The following is a 19,890-nucleotide window of genomic DNA, read 5'->3' as shown; positions in this document are numbered from 1 at the left end:
AAGCCATATTTTCTATCTGTCATCAGTGGAACGAAGGACACTAAGAAGTAAGAGCTAAATTTACTATACCGTGGCATTATTTACTGTTCACTGACAAATACAACGTCCAGTGATCCAGCCTCACCAGGTGTGAGGCAAGGCAAGCTGAGGGAAATATTAAGGGGCATACACATAAAGGGGGCTCTTAGAAAACATAATGGCAAATACCTTAAAGTGTTATAAATGTTTGACGTTTTCACATTCAAATATAAGAATGCTTGGAAGAAGAAGATCACGTGATACTATTTGTGATGAATTACGTCACAGTCATTCAAAGCAGTATCCATTGAATTTCAAAAGATCACGCATCATCTCCATCAATACCACGGATGAATTAATTGTCATGGACAGATAATGAAGAAAAATGCTTAATGGTTTCTCATAATATTAATGTAGGTCTCTGTTAATGAATAAATGTAATGTCCCTTTTGAATTAAAAGACACTTTGCTTCCATGTATAATTGTACCATAACCACAGACAGCTTTATTCTGTCGCGAGTTTTCTCGTGTCTCTTGCATTAGGAAACTACTTCCTGATTGGTTTGTTTTTGACAGGAGGCGGAACATAGACGTTGGCTGTCCAGACAATTTTTTGCACAAGTTTTGATATAGACCATTCTGTTATGTCTAATATTTTAATTGCACTTTAATATTGATTGCTTATATAGTTTTATTTTTATTTATTAATTTTTAATATCGTAAATTTGTAACTGAGACCTAGATGCTGCCAAACAGAATTTTGTTGTATTCTTGACAATAAAGTTTCTTTTATAAATACAAGTCAAACGGGAAAAGTAATATTTGTGTCACAAAGTTTCAGACTTAAAATTGTTTTCCTGTAATTCTCTATACAGTAAATAAGTTATCTTAAAAACTGCTCTTTTCCCCGGTGGGCGGCAACGGGACGAACAATGTTGCTGGAAGTGAAGCAGCGCTTTCCACTACTGTGTAATGTCATCTGCCGTCGGTGGGCTGCATTCCTTTACGAAGTTCGAAGCATCCATCGCAATCTCGTCTTTAAAATGTCATTGTTACTTACAGGTGACAATGTTCATCGTTAGAAACAGTTTAATTCTGTTAGCTCATTGTCCCCTCAGAAATTTCCCAATGTGAATAAGCAAACATTGCATAGAAAACGGCAGTACTGCACTTAATAAAGTCAAGAAAAATAAATAAATAAAAAAGATGGAGCAACAAATTATTGAGAATGAGATAAGAATATTTAAAATAAGGGTAAAGAAAAACATCAAAAAAGAAGCAGTGCTTTACAAATTTCACCACATTATGGCTGGAATGGCTAGGATCAGAGAGGAGCTGCTGGGCCTTTCTCTTTCACCTGAGCTGCAGGTAGAGGTCCTGGATGAACAACATGTCAGTCCCGGTCATGTGCTGTAGCAAACTGACTATACCTTATTACCCTGCATTATAACAGCTGTACCAGGTTGTGATACAGCTAGACAGAACTCCAAACAATGTTGTGTGTGGCAGTACTGTAAATCGCACACAGGCTGTAAAGCAGGGGTCTGAGCACACACTCCTTGGGGGCACTGACACTCACCAAGATTATGTCACATTGGACATAAGCGCCACCTGAATTCTGTCCATTAGGAAGTCCAGGTTCCAGCTGCATTGACGTATGGATGTGTTCATGTCATGTCATCATGTCAAAATTAATATCCTTTGTTGCTCTTGCTTTAAGATATTCGTCTTTTAAATCTTGACCTCAATGCACATTTGAAGGCTCACAATTTATAATTAAAAATGCAACTGATGGCCAATATGATATAGAATATTACAGACCTTATCTCCCATATGAGCATGGTCAACAGCATAGAGCAATGTGAAATAAGTTTCACCACTTAGTAATTTACATGAAATCTAAGTCTATATAGTATGGTTATTATAATGTATTCACAATTTCCTGAAATTATTCACTTAACTTTAAAATAAACATTTACATGTTACCTTTATTTATGAGCCAAAACTATTAAAATGAAACTGCAATTCTCAACAACTATGCAAAGCTGCATCGTGTACGTTACCACCATAGATGTAGTTCTTTTAGTATACAAACTAGGGTTGAAAATTAGGGTTTCAAAAATGCATATCCACCCAGTATATCACACCTATAATATGGCTGAACTACCAAACATACCGACTGTAGTGCAGCATTTAAAGACAACAGTGAAAATGACTGGTAATTTAACATATTTTAACTAAAAACGTAGTTGCACCGAGTCGACAGAGGGATTTCTGCTAACAACTACCAGCTTGTGGCTGTGCCGACTGGCGATTAAATTAGGGTTCTAAAAACAGCTTTACTTAGGATATATGAAATATATAATACAGCCTCATCGATAGCTGGCTAGAAAAGGTTATATTATTAGTTTCTTTAAGACATTTCCACTAAAAAGTTTCCAAACTGAAGTCATCAAAGTCCCCGCCTGTGGGTTTTACACGTATGTGTGTGTGTAAGTGTTTCGGTCACCTTCTGGGGACAAATTAAACTAATTTATTGTAATTAAACAATCACAACAAAATATAACAAAAAGTGATCTGTAGAATAAATATTTAAATATTAAATAATTTGATTAATTTAATTTTAAATTTATTTTAAAAAATGTAATTTAATGCAATGCACTATGGACAGTTTATACTAAGGTTAACAAACTTACTGAGGTTCAGGAGCAGGGCCACGCGCCTTCTTATAATCAGTTTACATCATCGTCTCCCTTTTGGCTCATTCTTTTGACATTTTTCATTCTCCCTTTCCTACTGCGTACTTCACATCTTCCTTCATTAACATTCAACAAACACTTAGAGCTTACATCGTTGTGGCATGGCCCTTTTTCATTAACATGTTTTTGACAATGTAATTATCAGCAGACAGAAATGTTATAAATGTATTCTACAATACATAAGGAACCTGTATGCACATATAACAAAGAGTAAAGGCAGATGTCCTTTATGGCATCTTTAGCACTTTATATTATACAGTCAAAAAAGCATGTCACGTTTATACACAGCAGTAAATCTATAAACATAATAAAATATAATTCACAAAAGTTGGTTAATTAAAGTTGGCAATAATAACTAAGAAATACAAAATACAAACTAAAAATAAAAAAAAACTATGTTATCTTGTTGACCGTGTTGTTTTGCAGTCTGCTGTTAAACTCAATTGTCCAGTCACTTTTTGGTAAAAGTGGAGGAGGTGGGAGAGAACAGCATACATCTGTTTAATGTCTGGAATGCATACATATAGAAGAATAACCCCACAACATTATTCATGGAACAGTTTGTTCATTTACTTAAATTGCTTTCAAGTTCATATTAGCATCATCTTCATCTGAGCTGCAGTCAAAGTCACTTTCTGTCCCTTCTTTATCAAACAAGTCATCCCCCTCATCAGCATCTTGCACAGATCCATCAAGTCCAGCCTGTATCACTTGCAAATATTTAGTCCGGACTGTGACAAGGAGAGACTGGTGCTGGAACCTTCTTCGTTTAAGCTCTCCTTGAAGACCTTCAAGGCCTTCTTCAGAGAGGCTGGTGTGTCTATCTGGATAGTGGTGAATATAAAGATTTGGTGAGAAAAAAACCCTGCTCTATGATCTATCATAAATCATATTATATAAACAGAACAAAAAAAACATCTTAAATCTTTGGCCAAAATACGTACAGCTAATACTTACCTTTAGCACAGATGGATAAAGCACCCAAGGTCTGCTCCCTTTTCTTGATGAACTCCCAGTGCTGCTTTACTTCTGTAGCAAGGATCATCACCTCCTCCTCTAGTCTACGTATATGCATGAATTTGTCGAAAACCTTCTTTTTGGACAGGAAATCCACTCCATCTGGAAATAGATGCACATTGATTATTGGTAAAAAAAAAAAAAAAAAAGATAATTTGCTAAATTATAAATAAACTTGTGAACAGTAGGCAGGCAGTTTGAAATCCTTTGTTGGAGTACTGTGCTCAATATTAGAAATGTTCAGTGTCAAATGTTAAAAATCATGTAACATACCAGAGGGTGGTAACTGCCAAGGAAATATATATATATATGTAGTTCTCTAATTGCTGCTTTTCCCGCCACATTCGGCTGCGGATTACAGAACGTCCAGTGTTGCTGTCTGGGACACATCGCAAATAAAGTGAGTGAACACACATAATCACATGAAATAAATAGGAAAAAAGCAAACAAACAAAAATTCAAATGCCGAATGTTGTACCTGTTTGGCTATAGAGACGTGCTCTGCGCTGTCTGTAGCCTAGAGAAGTCTCCTCGATTCTTCTTCTCAGTGCGATCAAAGAATCATCTCGGTCCACAGGGAGTTCTGTACAGCACAAAGCACTTTTAAAATTTTTAAACATTTTATATAGAAATATAAGTTTCAAGCCAGCCACTGATGATTCAAAGTAAAAACATGTACCATTCAAAACACTCACCGTGTTCAGCCCACTCCTGGACATCTCTGACCCACTGATGTACGGCCCCTTCATTGGCAGACATCTCACTCTTGAGGGTCTCAAGGCTTTGCCTCTCCCTCTGAAGATTCTGCTGTGTCTGTTGGATTTAAAATATGTTCAGATCTCATTCACATTACTGTGTGGCACCTTTAACAAAAAGACAATTAAGATGACAGTTACCTTAAGAAGTCGTTTGCATAAGGTGTCACACATATTCTCCACCTTTCTTCTATTCCAGGCCATGACCTGGACAGTAAGCATGTCTGTGCGGGCTGGAAAAGAAAACTGTTTGTAACCGTTTACACTCAGCAACTCCATTTGAATATTCTGGACATAAAACTTAGAAGCTGAAAACTGACCTCCTTTACTCATGAACTTGGTATTTATGGCAGTCCGGGAGAGGAAGGAGTTGACCATTTCCACTTCTTCTCCTAAGGTGGAACCAGCTCCATCTTGACGGCTTCCTCCCCACTTTATCTGTCATTTAGAAATAAATAGTGTGGTGCCTTAGTTCACTGAAGCTTCCAATACTGTTGTGGTTCTATAATCCAGTATAGTGGATTTGAAATGGAGCAATGGAACCTTTAGAGAAATTACCTCACACTTTATTCCATGCGCTTTGTCGTGGATCACAGACAGCAAGGCTTCATTGTGGTGAGTTGATTGTACTCTGGGCAGATTTCAGATATTCTTGTGATATATGGCCAGTATTTACAGACAACATCCATACAAAAGAAGACTGAATTCATGGCTGCCACCTCCTTTTGAAGAAACATTGGGTAGGCGAAGATTTCACCCCTGTAGGGTTGCATTACAACATTAGAGTATACCAACAACACAACAGTAAGTGGTCAACTGTCATTTAATTGGTGACTTTGTAAGCCTGCAAGTCCTTGAAATGGAATAATGGCACTGTATCAGTGAGGTTATGTATAGTAACAGTGACACTTTTTAGTTCCATGATTGTAAGAAAGTATTAGGAAAATGTATATTTAACAGAGTACAGCTGACTAATGTGCAGGGAACTGTAACGCATTGAGATAACTTGAAATACATGGATCTGTGGTGGAAATACTCGGAGCTTACCTGTACATATTCAAGGCACGGAGAATAATGCCATGACGGCAAACAGCTACCTCTAGACCCTAAGGAAAAATGGAATCCTTAATTTAACACAATTCAGCATGTCTTAATAAAAAAATATTACTGGACACCTTAAGTTTGACAACACAATCATAAAGAAACTACTAAAACTATATCTCTTAGTATAATACAGATTAAAATGGATAATTTTCATATCAAATACTTCTGATGAGATGAACAGACACATAATGTGACAATAACAGAAACTTTAAAACATTTACCTGCTCATCAAGGTTGGAGCTATTTCTCTGGTTTGAGGTCTCTTTGGCTGCTTTCAGTAGAGATTTGCCACAGACCCCTTTTCCTGGTACCTACAACAGAGTAAAGTGAACACATCAAAATTACAAATGCTGGATTCACCAGTGATCATTTTTTAGATTTAATTCACAATTATGCGTTAGTATGCAAGCAAACAATTAAAACCCTTACATGCTTTGCCCTCTTTTGTATGTCTTCCACAAACGCTGCTACCTCATCATCTGGACAGAGAAGCACACCTTCAAAGTAACCCTTTCCATCAGAGCTAGAGAACATGAACGCCCAAATTGTTGGCTGGACAACCATTAACATTTGAAATAGAATTTTTCGTGAGAATGCAAACTGACATAAACAAACAGAAACACAAATATAAACTTACTGTGCATCCTTTCTGAAGCGGTAAAGCTTCCGGTTTCCATCCACAGACACAGCTAACGTTTGTGGAGTACAGGCTGGACAGGTAAATGGCTCCTCCAAACACAACCTGTCCACCATGTCAGAGACAATCACCCACTCCATGAAGCTCTTGTAGAAAGTGTCAGAGCACACTTTACCAGTCTGTTGAAAGATTTGTTAAACCATTACTTATATTTCAAGACAGTAATACTTAAATGCAGAATTGAAAGTGATTGAACGTGTATATTTAGGGCAACACACCCGCCACTTTCTCTTGTTTGAGCTTCTAGCATTCTCATATAAGTCAGGCCAGAATTACTTGGTGCTGCCAACTTCATTTCCTTGAAGCCACGAAAAACTGCCACATCAAATAGTGTGCAGAAATGAATAGAAGCAGGCCAGTAACCATTTATCTGAACATCATGCAATGCTGGTGTCCAGCTTGCAGAGCAGCCTCCACAGTGCAGCTCTGGAAGGGACAGATCATACCGCCCTGATGAAAACATCTTTTCTTATTGATGACAAAATCCACAGACACAAGTTGTCCAGACAGTGAGGTATAAGGTGCATGCATGCAGTTACCTTTCATGTTGACAAACACCACAGACCGACCAGGGGTTACAGTCGTCCTCTCTGCAGGACAACTACAGGTTTGCTGTGGTAATTCCATTGGTAATATTCTAACTGCAAAAGAAAAGGGATTCATTGAATACCAAAACATTTTTCTCTTTAACAAGAAAGAACACACATATGCAGGCACACAATTTCATATTTTTCAACATTGTGTACTCCTCAGCTTTACATACTACAGTTACTGAATAACCCATAGAAATTCGAGATAGAAAAATATATTTTTGACTGTCAACCAGTTTTCTTTGTGAACATGTTTGTTATCTATAATAATCTACAGCAGTTTCCTGAAGTTGTCACAAAGTTGGTTTTCCAACAGTCCTGAAGGACGGTAACTGCTACAAACTGGCATTTCAGGCAAAGGTGTTTATGTTGAAGAAATGAAGAATTTTTACTCTCACATTTTTCCCGCTTACATGATTCTATTTGTATGTTATTCTACAAAAGAGAAAAAAATAAAACAAAGAAAACCATAACATGTGGAAGTGTATACAAAAGTTTTCCTGGCACAGAAAGACACAAAGTATATATGTACTACCGCATGTTTGATGTGAATAATCGTCCTCTGCATCGCTCATCACCACAACTGTTGAGGGAAGAGGCATGTGGAAGCCATCGGTCCTAGAGGTCCGATTGTGTGGTGCTTTGGACTCGTGGTAAATTACATCACAATCACTACAGTAGTATTGCATAGGCATACATTCAGCACATCTAATTATGGATTCTGTCTTCTGGCATCTTTGACAGAGCCGTGGTTTTATGCAGTTTTGTCTCAGCATCTTGTCTAAAAGCTGAGGTCTGGCTTCCTTCCACCTCTCAGATGAGGCAGTGTTCCTCAGTTTCCAGTCACTGGCGGCTGTTTGAGAGCTTATGTCAGGGGTGGAATCAGCAACACTTGGGTCACTGAGCAGGCTCTCCAGCTCTTTAAGGACAGAGTCTGTCTCAGAAAGAATAAAATGCATTGATTAAGCAAAATCAGGCCTGAGTTATCATCCAAAACTATATCAAAATCACGATCTAGGCCAATGAAATATGAAAATGACAGGAGGTGACAGTATTCTCTTAAGTCAAAATATGTGCAAAGCTTCCAATTTAGCTGCTGTAGCGCCACTAAGAAATTTAAATTTATATATCAGATTCTAAGGAGAAATATCATGGATTAGTAGATTGTGGCAAAAATGTTTTTCAATAAAAATGGCAATAATTCAAAAATGATAATTCTGACTACTAAAGCTAAATATGCACTAATGTGTTTGGATTAAAACTAGTGAAGAGAGAAGAAAAGTGTGTTTCCTACACATACACACATTTGATCCCTAATGCACACACTGTAACAGTCATTCTATCAGAAAGCATTTAATAATCTATGCTAACAAGTAACTCAATAGCCATAATCTTAAAATAAGACAGTTTGTTAACTTTTTATTTTGTCCTATTTTTCTTCAAGATTATACGATTCTACACGCCACAAAAGAGTAAATCATGCTAGGTAGCTTAGCCTTTATTCTTCTAACACTAATATCATTTGTGATGTGCATCCATTACTATGAATGAATGAATGAATAAATAAATAAAAACTATCTTTTTATTTTAACACACATATTATGGCCAGATAGTGCTTAAGGTTATGACACTCCATTAGAAACAGGTTGGAAAAAATGTCTTTTACTTACCTAGTCTTTCTTCTTGCTCATCAGGCATTCCTACTGAAGGCTCCTCTGGATTACTGGATATGACTGATCTGGATTGTCTCACTGTAAAAACAAAGTTCAATGTTAAGTGGCTGGTTAGCTCATTTTGTAGAGCATCAGTCTCCCATGTGGGAGACCAGGGTTTGAATCCCACAGGGGATGAATAAATACCTGCCAGTTGGATCCCTAGGTCAGATCCTTAACGCTGCTGCCGAACCACTATAAGTCGCTTTGGATAAAAGCGTCTGCTAAATGATGTAATGTAAGTGTGTCAACAGTACAGGACAGTGTCAACAGCAGTGTATTGCTGATTCATCAATGTGTGGCCCACACACATTTTCAATCCTGTCTGCAAACTGCAGTGAACTCTCTTTATCTTTCATTTTTAAAATCCACATTAGATTCCTCCTTATCCATAAGGGGACCGAGCCCTCACTAGTCATGTGTCAACAACAAAGATGTTGCACATTATTGAAATTCAGACATAAGAAACTAACCGTGTCAGTTTGATGAATTTGACTTGATAGTTTGGGGAATGATATTGCCATCATCACCTCGTTGTCTCCAACGACATCGATTATGTTTGGATATCCTCCTTTTTTTCTTTTTTCCCTAAGAATGGCAACAGAATCCAAACAATACTGGTAAACACACTGACCACTACAGAACAGCTTTGGTTAAATATATTCAATTCGCAGTTGCACATGGACTAAACAGTTTTCATCTTCATTTTTTGGGAGAGGCAGCACAGAGACCAGATCGAACTTGCCAACAATACATCATTCAATCCACTATTTTAGTGTTCAGCACCATGTTATTTTTGTAAATAAAGTTAGCATGTGATATCCATAACAGTTACACATAAGTGTTCACGATTCTTACTAAAAAAAGGAAAGTTTAGTAAACATCACATTACCACTGTTGTCTTAAGTTCTCCTGCTAGAGAGTGTGCTTCTCTGAGAATCTCAGCAAGCTGTGATGTTTCTGAAGCTGAAGCCATAATGCCTAAAAACAAAAACATAAGATGACCTCCCCAAGCAGATAATTGCTCCAACTGTTGAGTTGACATTCTATTGCTGTAGTTGGAACAATCAATACAATTTACATAAAAATCCTTCCACAAGTTTTCTGCTTTTTCACAGTACATTTCTAGACTCTACTATGATATATCTATCTTGTTCATTATTAGCAAATCAAGACATCTTGAATAATCCAGTTACTGTTCCCAAAGATATCATGTCAAATACGAACTGTCTGATACATTAAAGTTAAAATTATTAAGATATAGTTGTAAGTAATTTAAACCAGACATACACAACCTAACCCTAACAGTGACACAGTGAAAGTGTTATTATTTAACACGATCTGACACAAGCCTATATTATTTCGGTCTGGTAATAGCTGTTCATGAACACAGATTTGAAAAATCTATGTTAGCATAGCCCACACTTACCAAAGTAGCCTATTCTTTTTTCAAGACGCGTAACTGCAAAATACCTAGCAAGACAAACGGGATATTAAATGTACTTTCTTGCTTTACAGGATATTGAAATTTGAAAGACTTAGTAAAGCTATTCCCAAAATAAATTAGAAATGCCCAAACCTTGCACCGAAATCATCCTAAATTGATCTACGGAAGGAGAAAACGAGAAGGCGCGATGACATTAGAAAACCAGCAAGCTTTATGTAAACTGTCTAAAGCATCATCAGTTCTGGGGAGGGGATAAGCATCCTTACAAGTGAGGTTCTTCAGCCTACGGTAATCAACACAGAACCGCAGGCCTCCATCCTTTATCCTCTGAAGAACCACCGGAGCAACCCATGGGCTACAGGAAGGCTGAATAACACCACCCGCCTGCATCTGCCTCATGTGCTCTGCACACTCTTCCTGTAAATGAAGAGGGACACGGTGTGGGTTCTGTTTAATGGACTTAGCGTCCCCCGTGTCAGTTGTATGTCTTACAAGCGGGGTCCTTCCTAAATCTGTATCACCAGTGCTAAAAATAGAAAGATGCTTATTTAACAGATTCTGGACAGCTTGACGTTCAAAATTTTCCAGTCCCTTCTGATTCAGTCCCAACTGCTTAAACAAGTCATCTAGAGACTAAGAGGACTCCTGACCCCTGGTCCCCTCAGCCTGGTCTAACCCATCCCACACCTCTACATCCGAGTACAGTGTGCCGACTTTCATATCCTCTCTCAACGTCAATTCCTCATTCGTAACGTTAATAACCCGAATTGGAACAACCCCCTGCTCTAGTCGGCATACAACTCGGGCCACCACAACATCTCAGGGATCAGACAGTGAAGCTGAAGGCTCAAGCAGACCCTCCACACACTCACCAAAAGGACTTGTGACAATGCCCAGAAGAATAACCTCACTCCACGCTGGGACTGTGGTGTCAGATTTTATAACCACAGTCTGAGGTTTCCCCAGATCTTCATGGAACAGGAGAGGTATGGTTTTGCCCATCAACCGAACAACCCTTTCCTTGTAATCAACCACAGCCCCATACTTGGACAAGAAATTGAAACAAAATATCATTGGAGGGGACATCCACAATAAAAAACTCTGTCAGTCAATTTTCCTGTGTCCTTAGTGATTGCCATCCATAACTCTTTTGGAATGATTGAACGGTCCACACCACTATCCACTAACACATAAGAATCTACTCCGCCTGACTCAGCGTAACTCTAAGGAGCTTCATCTCGGCAGCCAGCTGAATTGCAGATTCTAAAGTTTTAGGTTTTGCTGCATGAAGGTTAATACAGAAATCTCCGGTGGTAAAATGGGTGATAAAATGGTCTCTAGCCAATAAGTCCCAGGTATGGTCATCTACAGAAGGGTATGCTTTAGCCACCGACCTACACAAAGCATTTCCAAACTCCTGGGCAGTCTCATTGGTTCATCGCCTCCTTTTAGAAAAAGTAACCCTGTTCCAGTCATCACTAAAGCGGGATCTAAACACCTTGACAAAGCTGCTTTTAGTGACACATAACTACCCTGTCCGTTATTAAACGTTTTAAGCTGCCACCACCTTTGTTTGTCCGGTCTGGTCCGGTTTCAGAGGCAAAAGAGCACCCACCACAAACCAGTTGAAAATACTGAAATACAAAAGTTTATTTATAATAATCTAAAGGAATTAGTATCCGACCGGCAGGTCAGAAAGGGCATTTCAACGGCCTAGGCAGCTTCCTCACCGTCCCATACACCAACACTACAAACAAAAGAAGAAAGTCATCAGGTCATCCTGAGGGGACATGAACATCTGAACCAGACAATCCATCCAATAGTTGTTGAGATTGTCAGGATTGTATTTTACTGTTATTTTGTCATGTTCTGTTTTTGCTACTTCAGAGATCCTACTGGGCACGGTGGTGGTGCTAACTGGAGATTCTCCTCACCTGGTGGTAATGGGAGATGCCACTTTCCTGCTGTTGTTTGGCTTTGCCAGCCTACATAAGAGCCAGTTTGCAGTCCACTCGTCGCCAGATTGCCATACACTAATGGTACAACACCGACCATTAAGAGATTCGTTTGAGTTTTTATGTACAGTCTTACTCATAACGTTTTTTGTCCTGTGTACCTAACTTTACAGAAGAGTGCCACTTTCCAGTGTGAAGGACCCACCACAAGCTGTCGTTCTGGCCTGCTGCCCTGCCACCACCCCTGCCTCAGTTGCTTTCCAAGGACTCTGGACTCACTAAAATAAACCTGTTAACGCTTTACAGAATCTGCTGTCTGCTCCTTCCTGGTTCCTGCCTGTCTTCCCGCAAACCCTAACAGAGGTATTTCAGTCTGAACCATAAATGTCCACCTGATGGTGGCGCTAGATAAAAAGTCAGAATCAACCAAGTCCCTTCATGAAGTTAATCCTATGGGGACCAAGAATGTCTGTTAAAGGTTTCATGTCAATCCATCCCCCCATCCTTTAGTCCAGATCCAGTCCATCTGGACTAAAGTAGTGGACTGACCAACAGACTGACATTAACATCAGAGCCATGCTGCTAGTGTGGCTAAAAGAGAAGAGAAGAAGAGACAGTCATGTTGATATGAACATTAGAGAAACACATCATGGAGCTGAAATATGATCCTGCTTCATCATTTGAACTCCTTCACCTCAGCTGACACGTTCACCAGCAGACAGGTTTTTGTACCAGTCTTTCTCACTGTGATCCTCATCTTTGGTTCTGGGACTAAACTGTATGTAACAGGTAAGAACAAACATTTCTTTTCCTTCACTTGTTTTCTTGTAGAAGTTAAAATGTGTTTAAAGTCAGTTTCTGCTGCTTCAGGCTTTACATGTTAGTTTTTTCATCATTAGTAGAGAATTCATCATGCAGCCATTGTTACAGAAGAAAAGCTCAATAATTCCTGAAAACATGTTCAAATCTCACTGAACAACTAAACTTATTCTTTATTTCTGCAAATATTAGTCATGATACAAACATTTACTTTTTCATCTTCTCAGTAATTCTCTGATATCTGCTGGTTTTGGGGGGAAAAGAAATTTTTGTTAAATTAAAATAGTTTGAATTTTCTGTAGAGGACAAAATTAAATTAAATGTCACTTCAAAAATTAACATGTGAACAAATTGTATTTTAAAAAGAAACTATAACAAACATGAAAGTGGAATAAAATTCTTAAGTTTTGATCAAGTGTAAGTAACAGTTTAATGTTACATGAGCTTTAATTCCATGTTGGACATAAGAATAAATACACTGAAGCAGAAAAAAACTCAATTCTGCTATTACATAGATACATAGATTGTAATTACTACTTTATATGTTAGTCACGATACAAACATTTTTTTATACATAACATATAAAAACATATTTTTTCATCTTCTCAGTAATTCTTTGACATCTGCTGGTTTTGGGGGAAATAGATTTTTTTTTACTTTAAAAATAGTTTAAATTTTCAAAGAAAAAAACTAAATTAATTTTCATTTGAAAAATGTGTTTTAAGAAATGAAAAAGCTCAAATGTTTAACATCTGAACAAAACTGTTTTAAAGAGAAACTAAAAAGAACATTAAAGTGGAATAAAAAAATACATTTTCATAAATTTACGTGCAAATTTTCATGAAACTTTCTATGTAGAATAGAAGTAACATTTTAATGTTACATGAGCTTTAATTCCATGTTGGACATAAGAATAAACACAATGAAGCAGAAAAATAAAACTTTTAGTAATAAACATAAAAACATACAGAAATGTTACACTTGAAATTTTATTTATAATTATTCATATAAATATTTATAATTTACGTGTTTGTGTTTTATTAGTGAAGGTAATTAATTAATTTAAATAAAATTTCTTTATCTTCTAACACATTAGACAACTTGCTGGTTAAACCTGCTGTATGAATGTTATTGTATTGTCTCATTAAATTAATGCAATTTGAAAGTTATTGAAAATATTAAATATTAAACTATAAATAGTTTTCAATCATATTCTAACTATTTCATGTTTAGTATCCACTACAGTGGACGTCTATTTAAAATCTATTTTCTAGTTTATTCATGGGTGAGGACGGTATATTTGTATATTCATACATTGTAATTAACAAGTTTGCTTCAGTGATAAACAGGAAAAGAAAATGTATTATAAGATAAATATTATGATCTAAATATTTTATAAAACAGATAAAGTGAATAAAATAAATAAAAAGTAAAATATGACGAAGAAATAAAGTATTACTGTTTACATCTGAAAAATATTCTAAGTGAAAAACATGAAGCATTGTTATTTAAAAATTCATCCATGAAAGGGTTCATTTAAATATCATCAATAAAATCATAAACATGTTATTAAATCATTTTATTGACTTTCTAAAGAAGATTTCCACGTGGTCCACCTGCTGCCATGAGGTGATGAGTGTGTGTGATATGAAGCTGAATCCAGTGTATGTAGTGAACTTTGTGCTGTCAAACTTCAGAGGAGCAGGTGGTGAAGCCCGTGGTGAACGTCTGCCCCATTGAATCCAACGTCCACCAGGAGGGGAAGAGCTCCCTGCTGTGTCTGGCCTCAGCCATGTTTCCTCCTCTGGTCCAGTTCTCCTGGAAAAGACAGAAGGAGGACGGCTCTCTGGAGGACCTGCTCCCTGCTGAGGGACAGTTCAGAGGGTCCAGAAAATCCGCCGTCATCAGAGTGGTTGATGGTGATGCTCTCAGCAGATATAAATACATCTGCTACGTCAAGCATGAGGGAGGAACAGTGGAGGCCCAAACACAACAAGGTAATGAAGGCTTGGAGACTGTGTTCAGCAGAGATTCAGCTTCATGTGGAGACGCTGTCAAAGAGAGCAGAGGAGCAGAGGACTGACATTTCTCACTGTAACTCCAACATTTTTCTCTTCCAGAGGTTCCTGCTTCTCCTCCACCACCTCCTCCTCCACCTGCTTCTCCTCCACCAGTTCATGCAACAACTCCTCCACTTCTGCAAGAAGAAATATTTCCACCATCTGATCCAGCTGCAACCTCTGTTCCTGTTCTCCACCCTGTGAAGCTGTCAGTGTCCTTCCAGTCTGAGTTGAGGGTGAAGCTGCTCTTGCTGCTGTCCACAGTGCTGATAGTGAAGAGTCTGGTGTACTGCTGTGGACTCTCTCTGCTGATGATCCTCAGAAACAAGGGACCGTCCACCAACTGCACACATGCTGACTGACTGTTTTCTGCTGGACTTTTCTCTCCATCAAATCTCATCAATTCATCTCATTCATCACTTTGATCAGGATTCACAAATGTTAGTTATGACATGTTAGAAACTAAATGAAGCTGAATTATTAGCTGCCTTGTAGATATTTCAGCATTTATCTTGTTTTTCTTTGTAATCTCCTGTATCTGCACAGTGTGGTAGGTTCTCCACATTTACTCACTCAGATAATCTCAATAAAGTGTAAAATAGGGTTGTTGGTGTTTGTTTCTCTGCTTGTTTACAGGTTTGGTATGTTGACAACCATTAGACTGTGGTTTTAAGTTTCTTTCTCTTCCAACCTCAACAAGTTTCACATCATACAAATATATAAGCAGGAAGAAGAAGGAAGCCATTTTGATTCAGTATTAAGATGAAGTGTTTCTATGGAAACCAGCATGTGATGGGGTGTGTGTCCCCTGATCATTTAGTTAATGTAGGAAACATGTTACAGTGAGGATGTAAAACTCTACGCTGATGACACTGTTGTTTCCACACATGAACAAACAGCAGAGCAGAGATGTTGTTTGAAGCTACAAATAAACATCCAGAGGTTTGACCAGTCAGGACTGTAGGTAGAGAAAAAAGACAGACAGCAGAGAGGGAGGGGAGGAGATGAGTGTGTTCAGCAGCAGATATGAATCTGTTCTCAGTGGTTATTAGAAGAGAAAAAACTGCTGACAGCCAATCAAACTTCCTTTCCTGCAGCCGTGTGGCTTTCTGCTCTGCAGCCTCCACACCGTTAGCTGTGGCTTTTCACCTTAATAACACAATGACAGTTACAACCATCGACTGTGTTTAAAGAGTCGTTCCAGGAAACATCTGTGTTCTTCATCTGTGAGAGAAACAGCTCAAATCCTGAACTCAGAGCTGAGAAATGAACTTTGATGGAAGAAAAGGAGAGATGAGAAACCTCCTGCTGAACATTTGTTGCTGAACATTAATAATAAATCATTTAAAGCTCATCTTCTCAGACATTTCTGCTCTTTCAGCCGACTGTACTTCTGTTATCATTCATCAGAGCAACACAAACCACACTGAGACAGACTCACAAACCACAGACACAAACAAGTCATGTTGTTTGGTTGGTCTGAAAACAAAAGCAGGACAAGACGTCCATGTTGGTTCAGCTCAGGTCTCATTTTCTCACCGGCTGATAGTTGATTGAAAACCTCCTGCAGAGCCGTCAGAGGAGTCTGTTGGTCTCAATCACAGCTGAGTTTTTATTGATTTCTCTTCAAATTGGTTCAGCCTCTGTGAACCTGCTCTCCACAACTTCATTCAAGCTTCTGTTGATCACTTTTAAATCCTTCATGGTCTGGATCAACTTTCCATGTCAGAACTCTTCATTCTGCACCTCGACCCCTCAGATCAGAGACTCAGCTGTTGTTTAAAGTTCCACAGTTCACACTTAGAACAAAGGGAACCATGATTCTACTGTTTTAGCTCCAAGAACGTGGAACAAACTCTCAGTCAGCATCAGAACAGCTGATACGGATTATTTCTTCATTACGTACTACCTTGGAAACTTTATTGCTTTAAAAATTATTTTTAGCTTGTTATTATCAATATTATTATAAATAAATTCCACTTAGCAAAGACATATATTGTAACTTGAAGAAAAGAGTCATATTTTGATTTATTATAAAAAAAACATTTTATTATGTTCTCAAAAATTTGTTTATTACAGAAAAACCGTGTAATATAAAAAAGTGGAAACTGCAAGAAAATCTGAAATGATCAAAATGTAAAAGACAGAAAACAGATATAAAAGAAACCATTAAAATCATGTTGTGATTTAATATGGAAAACATTTAATTTGTTTTTAAAAAATACAAATTCAATACTTTTTATAATAATAAAAATAAAACTTTTTATAACATAAAATGTGGAAGGAAAACTTAAAAACATGAAATATAGTTTACTTCAGAATTAACAGTTGATGACAGCAAATATAAACATTAATAAATCGATGTAAATTCAGAGGATGACTCTGTAAAATCTGCATAAAAAGAGACATTTTGAAGCAACTACAACATGTCATAACTAACATTTGTGAATCCTGATCAAAGTGATGAATGAGATGAATTGATGAGATTTGATGGAGAGAAAAGTCCAGCAGAAAACAGTCAGTCAGCATGTGTGCAGTTGGTGGACGGTCCCTTGTTTCTGAGGATCATCAGCAGAGAGAGTCCACAGCAGTACACCAGACTCTTCACCATCAGCACTGTGGACAGCAGCAAGAGCAGCTTCACTTGGTTTAAGAGCGTCTGAAGCCAGGGACAAACATCTGAAACAGAAAAGGAGTCAAATGTTGGAGTTACAGTGAGAAATGTCAGTCCTCTGCTCCTCTGCTCTCTTTGACAGCGTCTCCACATGAAGCTGAATCTCTGCTGAACACAGTCTCCAAGCCTTCATTACCTTGTTGTGTTTGGGCCTCCACTGTTCCCCCCTCATGCTTGACGTAGCAGATGTATTTCTGTGTGTAGAAAGCATCACGATCGACCACCCTGATGGCAGCGGAGCGTCCTGACTCTCTGATCTCCAGCTGATCTCCCTCAGCAGGGAGCAGCTCCTCCAGAGAGCCGTCCTCCTTCTGTCTTTTCCAGGAGAACTGGACCAGAGGAGGAAACATGGCTGAGGCCAGACACAGCAGGGAGCTCTTCCCCTCCTGGTGGACTCTGGATGCTGCTGGGTACACGCTCACCACGGGCTTCACTACCTGCTCATCTGAAGTTTGACAGCAGCAACAAGCAGCACACACACATTCACACAGTCAGCAGCAGCTTCCAGCACTGCACTGCATTCAGTCTGATCCTGGAAACATGGACTCTGATCAATAAACTCCTCATCAATACAGCACAAAGTTCACTTTCACTACATACACTGGATTCAGCTTCATATCACACACACTCATCACCTCATGGCAGCAGGTGGACCACGTGGAAATCTTCTTTAGAAAGTCAATAAAGTTATTTTAAAACATGTTTATTTTTTTATTGGTAATTTCTAAATGAAAATAATAATAAATACTGTTTATAGTGGTATGTTTGTTATTTTCCTGCAACTTATAATTATAAAAACCACATTGGTGCTTTTTAATTGAAAAAAATATACCTATTGATTTTTATCTGTTCTATGAAAATATTTATTTAAATGTAAATAATGTCCTGTTTATCACTGATGGAAAGTACTAATTACAATCTATGTATCTATATAATATATTTATATTTTACAGCTTTTACACTACACATGAAAATGTTTAATGAAACATGTAATAAATGTGTTTCTGCCGAGGAAATTTCTTTCATTTCATTTAATAAAATAATGAACACATTTAATATTTACCAGCAATTAGTCCAGTCAATGTAAACAGATCCTTTCACTAATTTTAAATTAAAATTAATTTTTAATACACATATATATATATATATATATATATATATATATATATATATATATACATATACATATATATATATTCACATATATATACATATGTACACATACATACATGCATACATACATATATATATAATACTTTAGTTCACCAGTTAAAACTGTCTGTTTTTTAATTATTTAATTTTCTATTTTCAGTTTGTTTATCAGAACAAATTTTTATTCTGATTTCATGTTTCTTCATTTTCTTTTTTAAAACTTTTTTGACATGTTAAACTTTTGACCTTTTAATTTCTTAAAAACACAATTTCAAGTGACATTTAATTTAGTTTTGTCCTCTCCAAAAAAATGTAAATACTTTTTTAAAGTTACAAAACTCTCATTTTCCCCAAAAACCAGCAGATGTCAGAGAATTACTGAGAAGATGAAAAAGTAAATGTTTGTATCATGACTAATATTTGCAGAAATAAAGAATAAGTTTAGTTGTTCAGTGAGATTTGAACATGTTTTCAGGAATTATTGAGCTTTTCTTCTGTAACAATGGCTGCATGATGAATTCTCTACTAATGATGAAAAAACTAACATGTAAAGCCTGAAGCAGCAGAAACTGACTTTAAACACATTTTAACTTCTACAAGAAAACAAGTGAAGGAAAAGAAATGTTTGTTCTTACCTGTTACATACAGTTTAGTCCCAGAACCAAAGATGAGGATCACAGTGAGAAAGACTGGTACAAAAACCTGTCTGCTGGTGAACGTGTCAGCTGAGGTGAAGGAGTTCAAATGATGAAGCAGGATCATATTTCAGCTCCATGATGTGTTTCTCTAATGTTCATATCAACATGACTGTCTCTTCTTCTCTTCTCTTTTAGCCACACTAGCAGCATGGCTCTGATGTTAACGTCAGTCTGTTGGTCAGTCCACTACTTTAGTCCAGATGGACTGGATCTGGACTAAAGGATGGAGGGATGGATTGACATGAAACCTTTTACAGACATTCTTGGTCCCCAGAGGATTAACTTCATGAAGGGACTTTGTGATTCTGACTTTTTATCTAGCGCCACCATCAGGTCAGCATGGGTTTGATCGGATACTTTGCTTTTTGATTAAATACCTGCAAAACTAATGTCAATCTGACCATTAGCAATCCAGGAAATACTGGTTTCCAAA

At 37.4% G+C, this 19,890-nt stretch overlaps 2 protein-coding genes and 3 long non-coding RNA genes across 6 annotated transcripts in view; 1 reads left to right on the top strand and 4 right to left on the bottom strand.

Annotated features, from left to right (window-relative positions):
• LOC121645173 (immunoglobulin lambda-like polypeptide 1) overlaps positions 1-19,687 on the bottom strand; it is a 51,507-nt gene extending 31,820 nt beyond the window's left edge. Inside the window, exons 1-3 of one of the 2 annotated variants that reach the window (XM_041993585.1) lie at positions 19,395-19,653; positions 17,744-18,052; positions 17,381-17,612 (exon numbers count right to left, since the gene is read on the bottom strand). In XM_041993585.1, the coding sequence (XP_041849519.1) occupies positions 17,452-17,612; positions 17,744-18,052; positions 19,395-19,521 (597 nt within the window). In that variant the 5' untranslated portion in view covers positions 19,522-19,653 and the 3' untranslated portion in view covers positions 17,381-17,451. Of the gene's footprint in view, positions 1-17,380; positions 17,613-17,743; positions 18,053-19,394 lie in introns of those variants that run through there. The other variant, XM_041993586.1, reaches the window with a different exon arrangement.
• LOC121645199 lies at positions 2,989-4,098 on the bottom strand. Its single transcript, XR_006011369.1, has 3 exons — positions 4,068-4,098; positions 3,735-3,896; positions 2,989-3,601 (listed from the first exon to the last, which is right to left on the bottom strand). It is a non-coding gene; the product is annotated as an uncharacterized LOC121645199 (long non-coding RNA).
• Positions 4,129-4,484, bottom strand: LOC121645219. The gene is made up of 3 exons (XR_006011389.1): positions 4,474-4,484; positions 4,273-4,377; positions 4,129-4,173 (listed from the first exon to the last, which is right to left on the bottom strand). It is a non-coding gene; the product is annotated as an uncharacterized LOC121645219 (long non-coding RNA).
• On the bottom strand, positions 5,854-6,478 carry LOC121645213. Its single transcript, XR_006011384.1, has 3 exons — positions 6,291-6,478; positions 6,083-6,205; positions 5,854-5,964 (listed from the first exon to the last, which is right to left on the bottom strand). It is a non-coding gene; the product is annotated as an uncharacterized LOC121645213 (long non-coding RNA).
• On the top strand, positions 12,598-15,532 carry LOC121645162. The gene is made up of 3 exons (XM_041993568.1): positions 12,598-12,843; positions 14,571-14,870; positions 14,994-15,532. The coding sequence occupies exons 1-3, from the start codon at positions 12,717-12,719 to the stop codon at positions 15,293-15,295; spliced, it is 729 nt and encodes a 242-aa protein (XP_041849502.1). The 5' UTR covers positions 12,598-12,716; the 3' UTR covers positions 15,296-15,532.
• Positions 19,688-19,890: the final 203 nt, after the last annotated feature.

The sequence above is a fragment of the Melanotaenia boesemani genome, chromosome 8, assembly GCF_017639745.1.
Source record: "Melanotaenia boesemani isolate fMelBoe1 chromosome 8, fMelBoe1.pri, whole genome shotgun sequence".
Taxonomy (NCBI): domain Eukaryota; kingdom Metazoa; phylum Chordata; class Actinopteri; order Atheriniformes; family Melanotaeniidae; genus Melanotaenia; species Melanotaenia boesemani.
Note: the sequence above shows the minus strand (reverse complement) of the source record. Positions and strands in the feature narration are given on the sequence as shown.